This window comes from Gavia stellata, chromosome 7 (assembly GCF_030936135.1).
Source record: "Gavia stellata isolate bGavSte3 chromosome 7, bGavSte3.hap2, whole genome shotgun sequence".
Lineage (NCBI taxonomy): Eukaryota > Metazoa > Chordata > Aves > Gaviiformes > Gaviidae > Gavia > Gavia stellata.
Genome location: NC_082600.1, coordinates 46,508,200 through 46,531,086, shown reverse-complemented (window position 1 = coordinate 46,531,086; position 22,887 = coordinate 46,508,200). Strand labels below are relative to the sequence as shown.

Genomic DNA, 22,887 nt, shown 5'->3' with positions numbered 1-22,887 from the left:
GGTTATTTTAGACATCTAGATGACGTAAGAAAAAGGTAATTTAAATGATAGCTATATATATGTGTGTGTGTGTATATACACGTCCACATACATATATTTTAACTATTTGAGATCACTAGAGGAAAGAAATTGCCAACTGTCCACAGCTTGCTCTGTCATGGCCTGGCAACAGCTGATTTATAGGAATGTTAATTGCAAGAATGTTAATTGCAAGATCAGCTTTAAATGAACTTTTTATCCCTGAATTAATTTCCTGACATGTTTCGACACGTTTTCAGCTCTGGACATTCACTCTGTACATTCATTTCAAAGCGTGTCAACTTGGAATGAGATTTAGAGGCCACCAGGCGTTACTTCAATTAGCAGGGTCCATTTTTCCATCTGTCCATCATCATTTACTGGGACTGGTGGCTGCGTTTCCTAGAAAAGTCTTCAGAAGATAAAGTGTGTGTTTTTGCTGAAAAAGTTTTTGAGCTGTATGAGGGCACAGCAGAGTAATTTGGCACCTCTGTGTGATTCAGAGAGTTTTGCAGAGTTTGCCAGTCAGCTGTTAACTGGAGTGAGCAAAAGAGCGTCTGTTGGATTAACGTTACGGTGAAGTATGGGAAGCTATATTTCATCGCTGTTATGGCTGCAAGAACAAATGGTGTTTATACAGGGACCTTGGCAGTGAGAAAACAGTCATTAAACAGGAATTAAGGAGCTTGTCATCGCCACTTCTTTTCAGTTACAGAAGGAAAAACCCCTCCAAGCCGTTTTTATTGGGCCCCTGTGAATTTTGCAGTCAGCCGGGCCAGATGGAGCTGAATGGAGGAATGGAGTGGCTTTTTTTTCTTCTTTTTTTAACAGCCTCCCCCCCCCCGCTTTTTTTTTTTTGAGACAGCTCAGCTTACACTGCAGGCATGTTCAGAGGTATAGCGCTGCTCTCTGTGCAAGGAGATTAATGTCCCTTCTGTTGATATTTGATGATATCTGGCGTGCCTTTTTGCAGGTGACCCCACGGAAGAAGTTCAAATGTCCAGAATGCACGGCAATTGATGGGTTATCACTGGACCAAACACACATGGTGGAAAGGTGAGTGACCACCCTTTTATTCCTCTGATTGCCTTGTTCTGATCCCTAGAATCCTTATCCTGTGTCTCATTAAATTAGGATCAAAAATGCTCACTGATTGTATTTCTGTAAATTACTGATTTTGAAAGAATGTCGCATGGATTTGATCAGCATAAGTCATTCCTACAGTGGATGATGTGACACTGAAAAGTGGACTACTACAAGAAAGGACTTTAGAAGGGCACAATTTTTAGCAGCTTTGCTGTAAAAAGTATAGGACATGTATACGAAATTCAGGTTGTTGGCAGTACTTTCAGTAATACCACATTTGGTATTTTTTACCGTGGAACATCAACTGTAATGAGTATGAGATTTATTTTTTTTTTAAACCAGACAGTTGCTAGCTTACCAAAGAGTCACAAGCATAGAAATTATTAATAATGTTATTTGAATAGATGTTTGTACATTGTCTTTCCTCCAAAGATTGTGACGCACGTTGCTTCCACTAATAAAGGGCATTTGCCTGCACAATTGCATGTCGCTTTTTTTAACAACGGCAGCATTATTATATTTTTGTGAGAATTTAATTTTGAAATGAAGTATGTATTTGGAAAAGCAGTGAAAGTTTAGAGTGAAATACTGAAAGTTGGTAAGTTATAGGAGTTGCATTCGCTGCTTTACAATAAAATGGCTTCCCAGCCTTGACCAAGACACTAAACTTCCCTCTGCCTTGGCTTCTGAATGTGTAAAATAAGGGAAAGTTTCTTCACTTTTACAAAGCTGTTCGACACCCATGTTTGAAAAGGGCTATCTGACAATAAGTGTACATACTAGCTATTAGGTGGAATTAACCTGAGATGTAGGACTGACAAAGGCATTTCACTTTAGGCTTCTTGGGCTGTTGCATCTCTCCTGCAAACTTTGGGAAAAATAATTTAACAGCCATAGAATTGGTGGGGCTGGTAAGCAGGGGTAGCCGTAGTGCTGGAAGAGACCACCAGAAAAGGTGACAAAATAAAAAAGATCTGACCTGCATTTAAAATAGGCCATTTCAAATTTGGACCGAGAGACATAGCGTGGTTATCTTACCAGTTACCATGGTTGTCATCTTAACAGTGAGCTTTTTTCTGTCCTTCTCTGCAGTACTCAGCAAATTTAAAGTGTTGTATCCATTTACTGGCCATTAGCAATGTAAATGATATTTATGTATTGTAATATATGCAGTGAACTAATGCAAAACTGGTTAGTAGGTTGGGGGCTTATTTACAAGAAGAGTGCATACATACGTCTGTGTAAACTCACATTACACAACACGCACAAACACATAAATAGTTTGGCTGATTGATTATTAACCAAGCATCATGCCAGGTATTAGAGAGCATAACCGCCAAGGTTAGAGACAAAGTATTTAGACTGGATGTATAATAAGGCTGGATTAAAAAAAGGATTTGTAAGCCAGAAGTAAAACGTACCCCATGAAGATGGTAAAAATTACTCTCTGCAGAAAACTTCTTAGGGAAGGGGCTGGAAGCTTTGTAGATCTTAAACATTAGCTCAAGGGGAAGCACAAGAGGTTGTCCTGTGTCTAGCAATTCTGCCCTGGCTTACAGGATGGACTACCTGAAGCCAGTTGAGCTTTCCTGTGATCATACTAGTAGCATTACAACAGCACATAGGAATTTTGGTCATGAACTGGCTTCTCATTAAGGTAAACACTATAAAAACAGAAGACAAAAAAGTGCTTTTTGCTCCAAAGTGCATTATGATGCAGGGTCAAGGTCACGTTTCCATGTCTATAGCAATTCTTGTATCCTCAAAGTGAAGTGTCATTGACAGTTTATTGAGAACATGTTTAAACTGTTGCTTTGCTTCTCTGTTGTTTCCAACAGTGGAGGTAACTGGTTGTGGGAAACGTTAGATTGACTGCAAATCCACATGCTTTTATTTGCCCAGCCAAAGGAGTATGTGCTGGGATAGAGTCTGGGTGCAGGAGAAAATCTGGGGGGATATACAGTTTGAGTGTATTCAGGCTTCATTTTGAAGATCATTAATACCATACTGAAACTAGATGCTACACCTAATACCTTCTTGCCCTGTGTTGTTGTTATCTACCTTCAATATAAGGGAGTTATTTAAAAATCTGAAAGGGTTTCTTTTTCTTTTTTGAATCTTCTAAGCTAGCTATTCATTTTAAGTGGATAATAAATGATAGCAACTCCTAGAGCAAATTTTCATAACTTAGCAGCGAGTAAGGCTTTTACGGCTTTTTTGTATCGATGTAAATACACACACTAGCTATTTCCAGGGTCAGGAGAGAAGCTGAATGGAAGAAGTTTATGCATCACGGAATCCTTGTCATATTAGAAAAGAATAACTTTGTACAGATAACTTTACAGTGTCGGGTACCGACAACAATACCTGGGGTACCAGGCAAAGAGCCCTTATCAGCTTCACTTGCAGCTTCCCAGAGCGCCTGACTCCTTGGTTTTTAGTGTTCAGAAATAGTGAGCAGGTAGTCTGAGCTGACTGCTTGCGTGGATATCCAGGGATCGACCTACTGTTTGTGAAACAAACAGTTTATCGGGGTTGTCATGGGCATGCACAACACTTAGTGTTAGGTTTCTGGTTCAGAAATAGCAGAGGGATGCCCAGCAACTGCCTGATGATTGTTTTGTGAGTGTAAAAGGTTTGAGAAGTCAGTTGTGGCGATGTGTCCAGGAGAGACGTGTAACTCACCAGTTCTGATGGGCCTTTTGACACTCTCAGCAGAGACAAAGGAAAGATGGTATAGTTGGACTCTGTCTCTTCTTAAGAAAGGGGGTTTTGACCAATACCGAAGGATATTTACAGCGAATCATGGGAAAACCAACACTGCTCTTCCTCCTGCTGTGTAATTTCTCTGAGAGAAATAAGACTTCAGTGCCCAGGGTTATCGAGCTCCATCATTAAAATACATTAACTAAAGAAAGCTTTGAACCAAGAATCCCCTTCTTGCCCTAGGTTAGCCTTTACATCATGTCACAGAAGAAGCTGTAGGAAGATCTATAATCCCTGTATTTACAGAAGCTGTTTTAAGTAGCAACAAGTTTTCTGCCTTTAGCGTCTTTGCGTCTGGCTCTCAAAAATGGAGAACTCTGTAAAATGCAGCCTAGAGGGCAACTGCCGGTACAGTAAATACAACAAAGGGTTGAGCAGCTCCTGCAGGAACATGAACAGCAGTGTCTTATTTAGGACATGTAAGTGTTTGTTAGGGTCAAAGTAGGAAGCCATTCCCTTAAGAGGCAAACTGACCCCAGGTACCAGTTGGCCAAAGGCTGCAGGTGGGGACTTACCCTGCCAAAAAATATTTGGGTTATAAGGGAGAGGAAACTGAGTAAGAGAGACCTTAACAGACATGAAGTTCACCCAATCTGCCAGGGGCAACAGGGCTCACAATTTCTGAGTTCACACAATCTTAATTCCTTGTTGAGCACAACTGCATGGTGTCAACAGAGCGAGGAGAAAAAAGCATAGTTCTTGGAAGCAAGCGTGCCTCTGTTGGTATGAATTTGCAAAACTATCGATACCGCCGAGAAAAGCACCTTCCCTCTATATTAAGATGACATGTTACATTCTTTTGGCTACCTAGCTTTGAATGTTTAATGTTCTAGATACCCTTTCTGGTTTATGTTGTCCAAAAGTGGCAACGGCTTTGGGATTCTGGTGATTTAGCTCAGTGCAGGAGATGAAATTTTTGGAAAGAGGCGACTTTCCTTCGAACACATTTTGTGGCTTGTGTACAACATTTCTTTCACTTAAAAAATCCTGTTTCTGATCTTTGAATTTGATATTCCCTGAGGACTAACTCTTCTGATTTCAGCCAGAGTGATTAGAACATACTGATTTTTCCATTTTTCATTTCTTTAACGATGAAGTGGTTTCTTGGCGGTTAAAGATACTGTAGTGGTACGCTTGAATGGTCTTGCCACCAGAATAAGTTTGGCTGTAGAAGGATTCCATCCTGATATTTTCTCATGAGACCTCGTCTTTGATTTGGGAGTATAACCTCTGGAGGGAAGAGGTCAATTTTGCCTCCGCTGTCTGTTTAGTTTTGTCTTTTGCTCTGAGGGTGCCGCTTCGCTCCGGTTGTGACAATGGCTGATCTGATGTGGACGCCCACCTACCAGGCAGCAGGCTGAGATAACGAATTCATTTCACACCGCCCACCAAGCAGCTGTTCCATTACAATGTCTTTCAGTCATTCCTGGCAGAGGCAGGATTTGAACCGGTAGACTAGAAGTATTCTTGCGTCCCAGAAACCAGTGAGGGCCCGCAGCTGTGCAAACCTCTCACATGCACATCTCCCAGTGCATCTACCTCCTCGCCCGTGAAGCTTGTGCTTTTCCTGCCATGAGACTTCTCCAATACGTGCAACTTGGATTACAGTTAGGCACGTTTCTCAGAAGTAACAAATGATTTGAAAGTCTGACCTTATCTGAAAATCAGATGGCTTTAAAGTAGCTCATGTTGGGCATCTCGTGGAGGCAACTGCTTAGTGTTCCTGGAGAAAACCCTCAGTTCCTGGTCTCCGTGTTACTGTAACCTTTCTGTGCCCAGGGCCCAGAGCTCACCCTCCCGATGGGTCACCTTGTTATTGCAGATGTTGAGCAGCTACTTGGGTCTCTGCTGCAGTCCTGACTGATGGCTCCTTTGCTGTTTCGGATCTGTGCTACGCTGGAGCAGACTGTGCTTGTGCCAGGTCTAGAGGTTGCTTTCCACTGCACATGGTTTCCTCTTACACTCTGAATTCCTTTTCATTTGTTTCCTAGTCCGAAGATTTGAATCTGGAGGTAGGAAGAAATATGAGGGGATGAGAAGGTAGCAGAAAGTGAAATATCTGCATTTGCCTGTATAAATATTTTATTGAAGTATCATCCATATGGAGTAGTTTTCTGAAATATGACCATTATAGCTTGAAACAGCTGTGTAAAGATGTAGCACTTGAACAACCTGGGCTTTGTGTTTTCTAGTCATTTACTCTAGCTAAGGAGGGAGCCATGGGATGGCTCAGAGGCTGAGGAATTAATTTTGAAAACCAGTCTTGCTGTCCCATCTGCTTCAAAAGAGTGTTTGGGGCAGCGTTGAGCAGTCCCCATCACAAAACTGTCACACTCAGTTGGTGTGATTGACTGGGTCTGTTGAGGAAAATTATCCTGGAGCCATAGGGACTCCCTAACGCTTCGAAGGGGTCGGGAGAGGGTGCGGTGGTTGGAGAGGGAGAGACCTGCTCTGGGACCGCCTGCAGCACGTCAGCCTCTGTAGCTGAGTGCAAGTACTCATTTCTGATTTGTTTTCTTTTTTGAATGGCAAAAGAAACGTGACCTGTTTTCTTGTAGCTGTCTCTTGTTACGTTACGTGTTGGGGACTGTTGTCACGATTCTTGGTGTCTGAAGTTCTTTAGCTGCGTACTTTATAAAACAGCTTTTATGTTAGCTGAGTGCTGGCTGAGGTGAGATGAGCCAAGTTTTCCCTGCCTTGCTTCCACAGGTACAGTGCCTTTCAGTGAAAGAGTTAAAGGCGTGATGTAAGGTTAAACATCTGTTTGCTTGTTTTCTGAAGCACATGGCTGTTCCCTTCCACAGCATTACTGACACCTGAGATTATTAAAACTGAAAGAGTCATCAATGGTCCGATCTTTTTTGTGCTAATGTGATGCCTTACTGCTCAATATCTCTTTATTTAGACAAGGAAAATAAACTAGTTGGTTTCATTTTATAGGGTTTTTTTCAGCTTCACTTTCAAATTGCAGTACAATCAGTGCTGCCTATACACTGAGGCATGTTTATTTTTGCGGGAAAAGATAGAGCTTCTGAAGAAGCCTGAAAAATCCCAGATTTTTTTTTTTTTTTTTCAGAACTCCATTTTCACAAAGGCTTGGTTTTTGCAAAACCTTCGCTATGAGCCAAATTGACCCAACAGTGGCCCTTTAAGAGACATGTTGGCAGTTAATCTGTTCTGGTTTACAGCATGTACATTGCTTTAAGAATGACTGGAATTCTAGGGGGAGGGAGAAGGGAAGCTTTGACCTCCATGTGCACATGTGCTGCTGCCAGCATCCCCTTGCTCTCGTCTCTGTGATTAAATGGATAAATCAAAGAACACCAGCTTCTTTTCAGTTCTCTCTCCGGTGAGGCTCTCTTTTTATTTACTGGTAGCCAGCATGACTGAAGTACTTCCAAGCACAGGAGGGAAGGTTTCTACCAGTTAATGTTGGTGTGGGAGCTGGTAGCCAGCTGAGTTGTTGGGGTTCTTAATTACGCTGCTTTCCCTTCCACCAGATCCGAATGCATCAATAAGTTTGCCTCCGTCTTTGGGACCATGCCTCTGAAAGTGGTGGAGCACCGTGCTGACCCTGTCCTGTACAAAGATGACTTTCCTGAGAAACTGAAGAGCTTTCCCAATATCGGCAGCTTGTAAAGACAGCTGTGAGCAAACCTGAGTGACGGAAACGACGGCCGAAAAGGTGCTATGAATAACATAGGGCCCTGAAGAACAAAATCGCTAGAGAGTGGGTTACATCTGAGGGACATGGGAATTCGCGTTGTGTTCTGGTATGTTGTCTTCCCTTTACATTGCACAAAGATGTAATGGAAGGCTTGAACAACTGCTCCGTTGCTCACAGAGGATTGAATCTATTCACGGGTCCTCCCAGAAATGTCAAATATGCACTTTTCTCCAAAGGAGGCTATGCACCTGGAAGAATAAAACAGAATCTCGCTCTCTGCGGTCTGACTGTCACGACTGACCTCTTCTATCGAATGTGCTGCAGTTCTCTGGTTTGTAAGCATCCATCCATCCAAAGCAACTGTTTGCAACGTATAGCTGCTCTTTTGGGAGGAGCTTATTGCCTGTGCCCCCTGGTTGGGGGGCCTCTGTCTTTTGAGCTTAATTGTTGGCCTAACTAACTGTGTAACAAACATCGTTTTTTCTGCCTAGTGAGACAAATGTTTATTTTTGTACATCATCAGCAACAAAAATCTGTGTGTTGTCACATGGTTTAAAGGGCAAAGCATTTTGTTTTACTTAAATTATTTTGATGTGAATTGAGACACACAGCAGCTGGGAGGATGGTCTCCTTCAAAGCAGAGACCTGCAGGACAGAACTCCAATTGCTGCACTTCCTGCGTAAATCTCAGGTTTTGTGCTGAGTCTGTGCAAGAGACTGTGACTCTGTGTCAAAATTAAGTTGTATTGTGCAAAAAAAAAAAGTACCTTTCAGTCTTACTTTATTTTTGCTTTTCATTATCAAAACAGAGCAGTCAGGTTACAGTTTTACATCGTAGCCATGCATTGGAACAACAGCTATGAAATAAGGTTTTCACATCTGAATCGTCTTCAGCAAGCAGTGTGTTGTAGTACTGATTTGCAAAGCACTTCAGTTTGCAGAAATTCCCAGTTACAGCTTCGATGTGCAGGGATATGTGTATGTGCGAGACCCTATTAACGCACACTTACAAACTCCTATAATTTACCATTGGAAAAACTGCTGGGTCTTTGCTTGTAATTTAACTAAGGAACCCGTTGCCACAGGCTGCCACTGAAACACAGCTTAGGAGGGCTTTTGGAGAAGCTTTACATTTCCCACAAGCATTGGAATTGTTTCCCAATACTGAAATTAACCTGAATTAGAAGATTAAATGCAGCAAAATTAGAAATAAAATTGCCTGGACTGTTACCTCTTGCCCTTCGATATTAAAGATGATCCCTGGTTAGGCTGAGAAAGGAATCTCTGTTCCAGCTCCACTGATAAAATGTTTGTTACCGGATTTGGTAATTGATTGATGTCACTGTGGGTGATTTGACTGTCTTTTGAAACCTCCACCGCTGCCAGTTACAGAGACGCCCTACTCGATGGGCTCTTTTTTTGTTACACTGCGAGCAACCTTATTCCTCGATTTTGCCAAACCTCAAACAATAGGACAAGTGTTAGGCATCACGGTTCACCCCCTCTCCTAAGCTGGATAGGCAGCAATGACAGAAACCAAATGAAAGTCAGGCTAGGAACAGGAAACATCTGCTCCTATTTGTCTCACCCCCACTAAGACTTATCTTATTGCCCAATGCAGTGGATGTGCTGTGAATGAAAATCATATTGGAACAATAGCTCTGAGGGGATGCTTCACTTCATAACTCCCCTGGGATGTGCCTGTAAACTGTATCGTCCGATTCTCTGGGAACGTTTAATTACTGGTAAATGTTTTTCGCTGCAGTCTTTGTTTCGTTCCTGAGTTGCTGTGGGAGGGGTGTATTGGGGGGCTAGAGGGACGGCTGGTGCAGTGACAACAACTGCTGTCTGCGCAGCGGGTATCACAAGATAGAGGAAGGTTTGTCGCTCGCTATTTCTCCTTTGCAGCCTCTCAGGTTCATTCACGTGAACTTTCTTTCTGAGTCTTCCTGTTGATTTATGTCCTGGTGCTTGAGCATCAGGAAATAGCAGCATATTTCCCTGGAAAAGTTTGCTTTAGAAGGGCAGCTGTGACAGCGTAGTAGTTGCTTCAGTTTTGGCCGTTCTTTTGGGGCTGATCTCAGCCTGGTGGGCCTTAGCAGTGTAATTGAGTTTGTAACATCTTCCTTGCACAGAGTTGTGAAGCTGCTGTGATTTCTTAGTTCTTTCTCAGTAAGCCAGGATTTTTGCACAGAGTCTTAAAAGACGTGGAGGATTTCATATAGTTGATGGAATATTTTTAGGTGAAGACAGCCTAACCAGCCCTCCTAAACTGATCTATAGTCCCAGGTCACTAAAAGGCAACAGGTCCTTGTGCCTGCATCCCAAAGTATCGGAGTGGATTCCCCTTCCACAAAATGCCCGGTGACCCGTATCAGTTGTGTTTTGTCCTTTGGTGTTTTACAGTTGCTCTTACAGAGCCATCTCGTTTAGATGGTAATCTGTCTCCGGTTTGTGCCATGGAGAAAATTGGGCTGTAAAAAAAAAAAATAATATGTAAACTGGTCTACTTCCCCTCCACGTTTATAATTGTGATGTTCCTGGGATGTAAGATGTACCTGTATGTCTGATTTGGAATGGGTTTGTTGTCAATCTTTCAGATCATTGTTAACTTTTCATTGTATATATGTTATCAAAAAAGGTTACTATTGGGACATTAAAAAGCAAATCCAAGGAGCGTTTGTTGTATTTCACTTCTGGAGCGGCACAAGGAAACATGGATGCATTTAGAAGGGAGAATTGCAGTGACAGGCTGTTCTGCTACATAAATCTGTGTTAAACTTGAATATCCACAGTGTACATTAGAAAGATCTGTCAGTATTTTGTCTTTCCCATAAGCGGAGTGGGATGGTTGTCTTTGAAGTAGAAGTTTGCTCTGCACAAATTCATCCCAGTCACCTTTTTGGAGAGAGTAGTTGTGACTCTAATTTTCTGCCAAGATTTGACAGTAGCATTTATCTTGGAGGAACAGGGAACAGATCGTTTCTCTTTCTGTGAAGAGAGACAGCAAATGTTGAAAATCGTGCTTTTGAGAAAAGAGCTTTGGCCGAGTCCTTGAGATGGTGGGATTCAGCGTGGTGGCAGCTCTTTGGTTCCAGAAGCGCTGCAGCGCGGAGCGTGCTGCACGAGGGCAGCGTGTGCACGTGGCGCACCTTGCTGCTTGTGCGTAGCAAGGGGTGCGCTGTGCCACCGTGCTCGCCCTGCCAGTCGTGGTGAGTCTTAAGGATACATTTTTAGCATCACCAACTCTCCCTACAATGTGTTGACTCTTTCCTCCCTCACAGCTCCGCTATCTCATTACAGGACATGCCAATTCAAGCCATCTCCAGCTCCTGCTCTTGACCGTCCTGCCACCCATCGTTCTTCCGCTGCTGTGGTTCAAATATGCTTTGCTGCAGCAACTAGTTTATCCCTGCCAATTATCAGTTTGCAGGCCTTGTAAACTCAAGGGCCTTGGAGATACAGGTATCAAAATAATTGCGAGGTGGGATTTAAGACATGCTCAGCACTTCTGACTCGTTTTGCTTTTAGGTTGTGTTGGTGAGTGTTGAGCGCCCTGCAAAAACGCTGTGCTGAGAGACATGAAAATGGATTTAGGTGGGCAATTTTAATGTTAAAAATACCTTGAAGATTTGGCATGAATGCCCTCCATAATCGGTGTCTGGTACCCTGGTTACTTCTCACAGGTAGAGCACTTTTTGATCAGGAAAGATCTCAAACTGCTTGATTAGTACTACATAAATCTTCTGTCCAGCCCTTTTGCGTGGAAGCTGCTGTTGTAACAGGACTGGAGCGCAACAGAGGAAAGAAAAACTAAAATTGATGATGCTGATGAGAAAATGGATTTTAAATGTCCTAGCCAGAGATCAGACGGTGAGTATGAATTTTTTCATCATTCTTAAAGACTTGTATGTTTAAATTTTACTAGGGCTGCTGCAAAGGATGTTCTCTTGTAAACTAAAATGTAAACTACAGGTAGTTCTTACAATCATGGATAGTCTCCTCCATGTACTTAAAGCAAGAAAAAAAAACATTCTGCAAAGTTGTGTTAGATGAAGTATATGCTAGAAAGTGAGCTGGTCCAATTGCTAACTTCAGTTTGGTCCTGAGGAGTTGGGAAGAGCAGGGCAAATACTAGGCAAATGTTCCACCTATATTGTCTTGTCTTTTCCATTTTTATTCTGAAAGAAATAATTTCTGTCAAAAATTGCCAGAAAACTCCAAACACTGTGTTCTTTGCATCTTTCTGTAGGATCTGAGAGTTATCCCATAAGCAGGTGATCACCTCACACCTCTTGCTAACATTGGTATGGAGAGAGAGATGGGATTTGCTTAAGAGAGAAATCAGCTAGAACACTTTTGCTTTACTGTTGAGTCGTGGATCTTTCAGTTGTATCTCATGCTGTTGGGAGTGCGTGTAAGTTCTTTCTGTGTTTGCCACTGCTGTATCTGAGCACAATAAATTGAGCTTCACAGTTCTCCTGCTTGAGTAAGATCAGCCTCTTAGCTGTTACTGCAGATAAGCAAGCGGAGGGAAGCTGTGACATAGCCAAGGCCTGAGGAGTTGTGTGGCTAAAACCAGGGTTGAACACCAGTATCCCAAGCCTGTGTTTTAGCAGAACGGCCACACTTTGAACTGTTGGTTGCTTGGGGTTTGGGGCAGCTCAATACCAAGGTAGAGGACCGTTAGCCTTGACCTTCAGTGTCAGCATGCTTCAGCCTGCCCTGGCTTGAAGCCATTTAGAGACATTCCTGGTGCACTCTGTGTAATTTCAGCCTGATGGAAATGGCTGTAAGGCAGTCCCACCTCTGCTGATCTTCAGGATTCCCCTGTCTGCAGCTTCTTGTGGTTGCTTTGAAAGCGAGTTATGTTTCCCATTAAAGGATAACAGCAACAATTGAGGCAATTAAGTGGAGTGGCGTGGAGCTTGCAGCACACAGGGAGTTTTCCGACTGAAAACGGTACAGCTCAAAGGTTCTCCCTGCAAGGTTGCCTGTTTGCTGTCTTCATTTGTCTGGAAAAGGATCCAGTAATAATTCTTCAAATTTCCTTTACTCATTCTAAATGCCTGTTTACTTGCATAAATAGGAAGTGCTCCTGCTCCAGACAAGCGTGACAACTCTGCAGTAACTGTGGACTGAGATCAATGCAGCTTGGTCACTGTTTCAGTAGGTCTCTGAACTTGAATCAGTGCTCAGTACCAGACTCTATGCAGGGGGGAAGGCAACAGTTAAGATGGGCAAGGGGAGAACCAGGTGTCTAGCGAGAGAAATAATCCATGTTGGGACTATTTCTGCAGAGTCGTAAGAAAAAGAAAATACCAGTTTAGTCACATCTATTGGGTTTTTAACCTAAATTTTAGTTGGCAGGGGACTGCAAAAAGGTCAAAGTCGGACCATTTGGTCAGCAAAGGTGTGAAGAACTTGGGATATACAGACCCACATGAGGTTTTCCGCGTGTGATTATGAGATGTGGTTGCTGTTGCACCCTGTGCTTTTAAGGAAGAAGCTTAGCTCTTCCGACCCCGCTCCCGTCAATGGGAACCTGTAAAACGAAAAGCCAAAGCTTGGGACTGACTGAAAAGCACCACTTACAGATACCCACCTGCCCGGCGTGAACATCTTGTGCTCGTCTGGTAGATAAGCCCATAGTCCCTTGGAAAGATACCTGAGGTTTTGAGGCCAAAGGCTCTGTGTTCCCTTCGGCATGGCCGTACAGCCATACGCTCAAGAAAAACGCCGTTTCTCACCTGCGGGTCTGGCCGTTGGCAAACTCACAGGTCCTTCTTTTGTGAAACCCTGCTTTCGCAGGGAGGGCAGGTCTCAGCTGGGTGCTAGGCACAGTGCTGGGTGCCAGGCACAGTGCTGGGTGCCTTCAGCTGAAAACAGAGGGGAACAATAGCCCCTTTGCCACACTTCATACAAACAGGCAGGGGAAAAGGTTCGAAGCCGAAAGGACCGTAAAATGAGATCCAGGAATCCAGCAAGGCTGCAGCGAAGGAGCAGATTGCTAACTCAGAGCATCTGTCTTTGCCCTGTGAGTAAGTTACGAACTGAAAAGCAAGAGAAAGTGGAAGATCCTTTCACAAATAATAAACACTTGTTTGTCTCAGATTAAATGCAACACCTTTACATGTGGGCTCCAGCTGGCCGTAAGTAGATGCACCTTGCATGGCTGTTGCCTTCCTTGCCAATGAGAAGATTATTGTGTATCCATCTGCTTAAAGGTTAATAACCTGCTTTTAAAAAGAGGAAGAAAAAAAGGCAAATCTCTTTAGTTTACAGGAAGAAAAAAAAATGTTTTTCATTAAAACTACCCGAACTTTGCCCTGCCTCAAAGTCGCATTCTCCAGCGGAGAAGGAACGCGTTAACCTAGGTGCTGCAGCCGCATCTCCTAGAGAGAAATTTTTCTGTGTGTTTTAAACAACTCCTGTAATACCAGTAGGAAAGTGCAGCTTCGAGAAAAGGATGCGCATTTCTAATCTGGGTCCTGCCGCTATCTAGGGTTTGTAGAGAGACTTTTTAGCTCTTTGGCAGCGTTCAGGCCAGGAGCAATTTCTGATGTAAACCCATACAACTAGGATGTTACTGGAACGGGCTTTAGGCTCTCAACAGCCTGAGCTTTGCCAACATCTGGAGAATCTGGCTTTGAGCGCTTGGGGAGGGAAGGAATTTTTTCCTACAAGTGAGAGGAATGGATAAGCTTGCAACAGCACCTGCATTATCCCTTTCTTTGTGAGATGGAAAACAGCCATGCTCTATCTGAACCGAGCCGATGCTCCCAGGCAACTGCTGGAAAGGCCGGAGGGGCTCTGCGGGTCTCGGTGGGTTGTTGGCAGCTGTTGGGCACCTCCTCAGCTCTGCCTGTACACACAGGGCACTTTCTGGTGCACCCCACGTCTGGGTGCAGCGGCTTGGGCTCTTACTGGTGCTGCTGGTTCTGTGGAGTCTGAGGGAAAGGCCGTCGCAGCTGAGTTTACTCACGGAGCGAAAGGGGCAGAAAGGGCTCTCCCGGAACCCAGTTTTCCCCACGTTGGGATGGGGCAAGAGATGTGCCCTGGGAACCCGTGGGGCCGAGACAAGCCCTCCCCTCGGTGCGGGGAGAAGCGAAGCCCAGAGGGCTCGGTCCGCCCCGCAGCCCGGCTGCCGGCAGGCGCCTCTGGGGAACCCGGCGGAGCCGTGGCGGAGGAGCGGGTGGGTGAGGCTGGGAGGCCTCTGCCAAAGCGGAGCTGGGAGGGGAGGGAGTGCGACCGGACCAGCGGGAAGATGGGAGCAAGGAGCCCTTTTGGGGGGGACGGTCCCCCCGCTGCCAGCCCCGGCTGTCTTCTCTTTGGACTTCAGGAGACGCCGCGCCGCGAGCGTGGCTGTGCTGTGTAAAAGCGGCGGTGCCGCGGCACGGGGAGCTGGGTGGCTCCCCGGCTCCTCGGCATCTTGTTGCCAAGCCACTTCTCCCTGCGTCGGCCGCGATGGATTACCTGCTGCCTCGTTACCGACTGCTTGGGAAGGGCCGGGAGACCCGCAGGAGCCCTGCAAGGCTTAAGCTCTGCCAGAAGCCGCAGCTCCGGAGCGGTAAGCAAGGGAGACCAGGCTCCTCTCTTCCCTCTGGCCACAGCGGCTTCTGGCCTGGCTAGCGGAGATGCTCTCAGAGGCGGAGAGGCCCCGGTTAGCCGGGAGCTGGCTGGCAGGATGTTCCTGCGCCTGGCTGCTGGCTGTGAAGCATCTCTTTGTACGGGGAGCGGCAGCGGCCCGTGAGCTGCCACCTGTTGTTAATCTACCCCCGGCTAATCCATTCTGCACTGTGTCAGCAGTTCAAAAGGGCACTGTTAGTATTTTTTGCCAACTTCAATTAACGTGAGATTTTGGAGGCCCCTCTGATCGCATTTCAGCTGTCATGAGTCAGGAACAAACCAGCCAGATTGCAGTTGAGAGGAGAGAAGAGAAGGAGTTTATTGCAAACCAAAACAACAACAACAGTGTTTGAGCCTCCTCGGCACTTCCCAGCACTTCCCAGCGATGCAGCTCCTTTCAAAAACTGGGAAAATCAAAACTAGAGCCCAGAAATGCCAGTCCCTACCACCTCCCCCCAAAAAAAAGAGAAAAAAGCTGCAAGTGCAATAACTTACTTCAGAAAAAAGGAAAAACAAAAAGGTAAAAAGAACCAAGCTGCAAGACTGTTTCTTCTTTTTTAATATTCCGCTGTAATGAACTGGTAATACATGGCTGCATAGGCAATAACATTGCGTGGCACAAACCTCACATGGCAACTTTTTTAATGATTTTTTTATTCTTTTTTTTTTTCCTGAACTATTTTAAAACTTTTTTATTTTTTTTAATATGTTCTACCCCAGGCCGTTAAGCTAAAGGAAAAAAAAAAAAAGTTTGCGTTTATACAAGGTTACAATATTTTACAACAAAAAAACAATAATATTGATTGAGGTTTGTTTTCTTTCTTTCTCCCAGTCTCTCTTTCAAACACTGCACACCTAAACCGATATATTATTATACATTGAAAACTGTCCTTCAAAATCAGTAGTATAAAAGTCCTAGCTCTACCTACCTACCTAGCTATGTGGGGGGAGTGGGGAACCGTGTTACCAGCAAAGAGCTAAGGGAGTGCAGGGCCGCTCGTCGCCTCCTCCCAGCTCCCTTCGGGAAGCTGCAACGGGCTGAATGACTTTCCATCCGATTCCGCCCCCCCCCTTCCCATTTGGGTTTAATTTCTCCTTCGGTCTGTTTGCTTTTCGCTGTGTCAGTCAGAGCAGCAAAATAAACACGGGGTTCTGCCTCTGCTTGATTATTTTTCAAACCTTTTCCAGGAAACTACCTTTATGCCTTTGTTTGGAGAGTGGTTTACAACGTGCTGCCCAGTCTGGGTGTACTCTGGGAAACAGGGAAACGCGCCTCCCCGCCCCGAAACATCCCCGCCGCCGGAGAAACCCAGCCGGCAGCCCTACTGGGGCGGCACACCAGGTACGCCCGGCACGGCTTGGCGCCGCGTCCCCGCCGCTGATGGGGCAGGTAAAGCCACGCGCGCTGCAGCTCTGCGGCCTCGCGTGTGCCGCCCTGTCCGTACGCGTGGCCTTCCCCTAACGCCCTGCCCACGGCTCAGGCCAGGCGCGCTCCGGCAGGGATGCGCGCTCGCTCACACGCTGCCGCGGGCTCTAGGCGAGAGGGAAGTGGGGTCCCCTTCACCTTGCTGGCTTGGTCCTCTTTCCCCGCGGGCTCTACCCGGGTAGGTGCTGGGACAGGGAGACTTGAACTGAGTAGCTTGTTGAAGAGGAGGCAGCCGGAGCCCGGCCGCTGCCTGGAGAGCCTGCTAGGAGCGCGGACGGGCGGCAGCGCTGGCGGCGGGCGATGCGCCGGGGGGCTGACCTGGCCCCCCGTCTTGCTCCTCGCCCCGTGAGCTTGCTGAGGCACAGCAGCCCTTAGAGCTTGGAGACGCCAGGGTCTGGCAAACCCCAAGCCTGGGTCACTGCTGGTTTGCAGTTGCTACCGAAGCACTAACTACTACTGCTCGTAGGCAAGAAGTGCCTCCGAGTACTTGGCGGCGAGTGGCACCCAACCACCGCTAAGCCAGTGCTGGGAACCCGTGCTGCTCTCGCCATCCACCTCCTCTCAAAGCTCTGGGACACCCCTCCGCTGTTTCTAACCACAGGCAGCGTAAGGCAGCACCCTTGCAGGGTCCTTGCTGCAGGGCCAGGGCCAGGACTGCTCGGGAGGAGCGATTTGCTCTCTCCGTGAAGCCGGAGAGGGGGGCTGAGAGAGCCCAGCTAGCCGGGTGCTGCACCCACAGAGGATGCCAGCGTGGGCACTAGCGTGGTGGGTGTCAGGGCAGCCAGGGCTTGCGAGACATTTTGGCGGTGGCTGGGGATGAAGCTTGCAGCTTCGAAGGCAAGTCCAAGCCAGGGAATCGCAACTCAATGTGTGGACAGGAGGAAAATACTAAATAAGAAATAAATAGAGAAGAAAGTCATAAATAGAGTTGAAAGGTATTAAAATAATAATAATAACAATAATAATTAAAAAAGGCATCATCGTGGTAACTTGAGATTGCAAGAACAGCACTGACCCTGTGACCCTTAAGAAACACAGTAGCCGCAAGTTGGCTAGATTAAGATACATATATATATATAAAAAAGTATATATATATATTTTTATACAGTTTTTCTTGTTAATTTAACAGCTACTTTAAAAAAAAAAACCTTTTAAATTAATTAAAAAATGTGTGTAAATACAGATGCGCGTAACGTAAAAAATGCCTGAACAGCTGCATTCGGAGGCTTTGGAGGGGAGCGCCTTCCAGCGTCACCCCCGGCTGCGGGCGCGAGGGGCCGTGCTGGTGTGGCGGCAGCACCCGGAGAAGCGAGGCAGAGCCCGAAGCCCGGCGGCAGCGGACTCCGGGGAGCAACATCCCCCCTCGCCTCGTGATGCTTTCAGGCAGGCTCAGGGCCGGGCGTGCGCGGTGGCGTTTAAAATAGATTGAGCGAGTCCAACATGTGCTTTGCACGGGGAGTTTAAGGTGAGAGAAGGCGTGGGCCAAGCCTCTGTAAATGCCAGGTCTGCTGCCGCGAGACTCCCTTCTCTCTCTAACAAGACAAGGGCCACAGCACCTAATCCTCTGGGCTGTCAAACGGCTCGGGTGACGTCCTGGCCCCGTGGAAGTCCACGAGGAAAAGCTGCTCCTTAACTTCAGCAGGGAATGCAGCTAAGCTCTTGGACGGCTACGGCTCTCCTGCCTTCGGTACCTGTCCCCATGTGCCCACCCGCCCTCCTCACCGCCATTCCTCAGCTCTGCCTGGTGCTCGTTTGCTTTGTCGGTAACGGTACCGGGCTGCTCGGGCAGCGGCCCCGCGCGGGATCGCCTTCTGACCTGGGCGTACCTGGGAAAATGCTCTCGGCGCCGCGCTCAGCTGCCTGCACAAAATCTGCTGGAGACAGCGTCTCCTGCCAGCGCTCCCTGGGTGGCCCGGGACCCTCAGGGGCTTCCGGGGTGGCCGGTGGGGGTGACGTACACCTCCGACCGGTCAGCGTAATCCCGTCGGGTTCGGTGGTCAGCATCACTTTTAGCACCTAAGCCATCGTGCCCGATGGCTCGGCTGAATGGTTAGGCTGGGACGTAAGTCCTGGCTGCTTGTGATGGGAGAGGTCGTACACGTGGTGTGGTTAAATGCGTGCGGGTTCCCTGTGAGTACCGAGGAAGGCGTCTCTTATTCCAATAAATAGATATGACACTTGATCTAGCAATGGTGTATCATCTATGTAGCGTATGGCAGTCTAGGCGCTATAGAAATACTTGTATACCTCGTTAACCTGAAACCTGACTTTTGGTTGTAGCTTATTTGGAGCCTTTTCCAAGACCGCTAAATATTCCTGGACCTTGAACTGCAAGATCCCCTAACACTGAGCGTGAGGAGGGAGGGCAGGGTGATGCACAAATCTTTATGGGAGTAAAATCCTGTAGTTCCCTTGCGAATCTCGGAGACGGCTGCCCCGGCTCAAGCTGAGCCTCCATAGCCACGCTGTGTGGGTGATGATAGCGCTCAGCCCACCTGCAGCTTCTCCGTGGTGATAATTCAGTGGGGTAAAAGGATGTTCCAAAATTATTCCTAGCACTACGAGGTCATTGAAAAGCTTGGAAAAGATTTAGCCTTGTGAAGACCTTGTGCAGGTAAGAGCGCTGGGAGGGAAAACCGGAGGACGCATCTTGGTTGAGACAAAACCAGGCAAGTTCTGGTGTCTCCGTCTTCCTCTGCGAGGTGAGGAGGACCTGAGGTGGCTGGAGATGAGGCAGCATCACCTCATCCAGCCTTGGGTCCCTTCCCAGCCTGCTCCCTGCGCCGTCCCCCCACGCGGAGATGCCCGCAGCGGCTGTGTGCAGCGGGGCCCTGGTCAAGGGCTGCAGGGAGGGGCTGTCGTCGCAGGTATCTGACCCCAGGACAAGGTGTAGGAGAAATTCGATGGCCTCACACAACCGTGGCTGTGCGCTTGCGCTTGGGCTGTTTCTCAGAGCGGTCTCTTTGGGGAGCTGTGGATTTACACCGCAACTGTGCTCCCCTCCCGTAGCTGCTCTCTCTAAATTGAGGATAGTAATTCCCGACCCAGTGAAAGCCAGAGGAAACATATTGCCCACCCGCCGTACACATGAGCCTCAAACATTGCCGCCGCGACGGCGGCAAAGCAAACCCCAGCCGTGCTGGGAAGCTATCCGGGGTACACCTCCAGCCAGGTCACCAGAGAGCTGGCAAAGATTCCCAGCGTGGTGGCACCGTGCCGCGTTGGGAGGAGAGGCATCCCCTTCACAGGCCACTACGGCTCTGTGCTTCACCTCAGACTGCAAGGTGGAGAGGAAGCAGGGTAGAAGGAGAAGGGATAACGTTGCTTTCTCTCTATCCTCGGGTATCTTCCCAGCCCTGTTCCCCGTTCAGCTGTGGGAAGTTGTGACTCCTCCTAAAAAGATGGGAGCAGCCTGAGAGGTGTCTCTTTGCTGGTGCCAGAGTCCCCATCCAGTCCCCTGCCCAGGGCAGAACAGATCTGAGCAACACTGTCGGCAAATTAGGAGGGGAAGTTGTGTGTGTGTGTGTGTGTGTATGGGGGGTGACGGGATGGGGGGAGCCGCTGAAATGCCAGCGGGCTCTTGCTCTTTGGAAAGGCAGAGCTGGTGTCAGAAAAGGGAGCAGGGAGAAAAAATGCCCAGGTTATCGGGGAGGTGGCGGTGAGAGGGGATGCGTTCCAACCCAGATCTCACGGGAAGAGGTGCTGCTCCACAGCCTCCCTCTCCCTGCCTGATCCCAAGAAGCTGGGAGCTGCCGCGTTCATGCTGGAAACACTCCACTTACGTTAACATATGTACTTTATATACCTAGGGTAGCTAAAAGTGCTGCATTCAGATCCCCGAGGAGGCAACTGCTGTCTGGAGTCCGAGCGGATGGATTTATTGGGCTGTCCCCGTGTGCTCTCTCCGTGTCTCGCGGGCGCTGGGCTGCAGCCCTGTCATGTCGCCCAGGAGATAGCGGCGCTGTGCTCCTTCGCTTTCATCCTCAGGGCAGCGATGCTGGAGGTCTTGCGGTCCGGCTCGCTGTTCAGCTCATAGCCGTTGAGGCCGGGGCTCATCCCGGCCGTGCCAAAGAGGCCACCCATGTGAGTCTGTCCCACGTGGCTGCCGGGGCCGGAGACGCCGAGGAACTCGGACACGCCGCCGGCTGCGTGGGGGTGAGCATGGGGGGACATGCAGGAGGGCACTGTCTCGCAGGGGACGACGCAGGCGGGCACAGGGGAGGCAGCGCCGTTGTTGCCGATCCAGGAAGGGTTCTGGATCTGGGGATGGGAAAGGAAGCGTCAGGGCTGCCCCGTGCGGGACGCGGCCGGCGGCAGGCCTGAGGGGAGAAAGCGTGTCCGATCCCGGCCCCACCATCACCCCGCGGGGCAGCCGGTGCGGTGGGATGCGGTACGCTGGCCCCCGCCAGCAGCAGCAGCCCCCCCAGAGCCAGTGGGTCCCCTCCAAAATCCATATGCCAGCCCCAGAAGGGGCAGGGAGTGCTGGAGACTAACTCACAGGGGAGGGGGACTGTGCCCCCGCTCTGCCGTGTTGTCTCTCTGTTTGTCCGTTCCCCCCCTCCCAGCTATTTCTCTTTTTTTTTTTTGCACCGCGAGCACTTTCTGGAGCTCTCAGCACGGGAAACCCGGTGTCATCCACAGTGTTAGACACTATAGAGGGAACAGGCAGAAAGGGACGCTGCGAGAGCACCGATCCATCCTCCTGCCCCAGCTCAGGGCGGCTTTCCCTAGGCAAGAGCCTTCTTGCACCAGACGGACGTGCCTGTCGGAGCTGAGCTGCCCGCAGCCCCCAGCACAGGCGGTTCCCCTGCCCCTCTCCGCAGCCGTGCTCGTTGCCGCTCGAGGAAGCATCACCCGCCCCACTGCAGAGCAGAGCCCTGCGGAGCCGACTCACGCGGCCGTCTGGGCTCCTGCCGCGTCACTCTTTAAACGATATTGCAGAAGAAGAGAGGGGGGCTCAGGGTTTGCCAGCGGGAGTAGGTGTGCTGCGGGGGCACGGGCATGCGGGATGAAAGCAGGGAGGAGTGAGCAGCTGGCTGGAGCAAGAGAGCAAAGGGCCCTTCATCCCACCGCCCCGCTGCACCGCTCGCCCTTGGGCCCTCTCTGATCTCTTCCCTCCTCCAAATTGCTTTTCATTTTTTTGATCTCTAGGGCTGGGAGAGGAGGGCAGTATGGAGGGAGGGAGCGGTATAAGTTACAAAGGCAAGAGAACGAGCGCTGAAAAGGCTGCCGAGAGTGTCCTCTGCTTGCAAAGCTGCTTTGGCATCTCTCAGCTGTTTCATAAGGGCTTCTTGTTGGGTTCGGGGGAAGACGCCAAGCAGGAGAGAGGTCAAACGCTCTTGGCGGGGCTGTGGGGGAGCTTTGCTGCGGCGCTGGCTGGGGAGGTAGCCGACAGCCGGGGTGTCGGGGGGGTGGAAGGACTCCCAGTAGTTCTGTGAGGACAAGTCGGGTTCAGAGCATCACGCCTGCGAAACTCTGCCCTGGAGCAAATTCTGGGTGGTGGGAAGAGGAGGCGGCAGGATGGAGGGAGCGCTTTGTGGGGGCACAGCCTGGCCCTCCAGCTAACGAACGCCCGTCCGCCCTGGCAGCGTCTGAAGGCAGCGTTATGAAACGGGGGGGGGCTCGCCCGCCGCTTAGGAGGCTACTGTGGTGACCGGTTTCCCAGGATGGGAGGTCACCTGCCTCCTGGGCCAGGGCAGGAACGGTCTTGACAGTCCCCGGGAGCAGCCCCAGATACCCCAAAAAGGCTGCTCCCACCCTTCCTTTGGAGCACAAACCCACAAGACCCTTGGGAAGCATCCCCAGACGTCACCCAGCGCGCGGTGGGTACCACAGCCCATCGCTGGGAGCTGGCTGTGGGAATTCGCCAAGGGAAAAATGCTTTTGTCCAACCTCCTAAAGAAGGGGCATGGAAACCTAGGCGTGGCAACAGGAAGCCTTCCTGGGAACTGCTGGTTTTAAGGCCTTAAATAGCCTTCAGGACCTTTCCCAAATCAGTGGCAGCAGCACACGTGATGGAGAAGGACAGCGTCACGGGATGCGCTGAGCAGGGTGACCTGCGGCTGCACTACGCCACGCAGGGCTGGGCTTGGTGCCTGCTTTAGAGATGGCCGCACCGGGCCAGGGCATGAGGGAGGTGGGCAGGACACCCAGCTAAATAATTCCTGGCCCTTCAGTGTTTGGTGATACAACCCCAGCCCCAGCGCTCTTGCAGCCTTGCCGGAGGGCAGGCGGATGAACCCCAGAAGCGAAGCATCGCTGCGGGGGGACTGGGAGCAGAGGCCGTGTGTCCAGC

The 22,887-nt window shown here is 48.8% G+C and overlaps 2 protein-coding genes across 2 annotated transcripts in view; one reads left to right on the top strand and one right to left on the bottom strand.

The window, feature by feature from the left end:
• Positions 1 to 9,367, top strand: part of EXT2 (exostosin glycosyltransferase 2) — an 80,530-nt gene extending 71,163 nt beyond the window's left edge. Inside the window, exons 12-13 of the mRNA XM_059819244.1 lie at positions 992 to 1,074; positions 7,371 to 9,367. Coding sequence (XP_059675227.1) covers positions 992 to 1,074; positions 7,371 to 7,509 — 222 coding nt within the window. The 3' untranslated portion in view covers positions 7,510 to 9,367. The remainder of the gene's footprint in view (positions 1 to 991; positions 1,075 to 7,370) is intronic.
• An 11,161-nt stretch (positions 9,368 to 20,528) lies between these two features.
• ALX4 (ALX homeobox 4) overlaps positions 20,529 to 22,887 on the bottom strand; it is a 39,353-nt gene continuing 36,994 nt past the window's right edge. The window contains exon 4 of the mRNA XM_059819878.1: positions 20,529 to 20,852. Within this exon, the coding sequence (XP_059675861.1) occupies positions 20,529 to 20,852 (324 nt within the window). The remainder of the gene's footprint in view (positions 20,853 to 22,887) is intronic.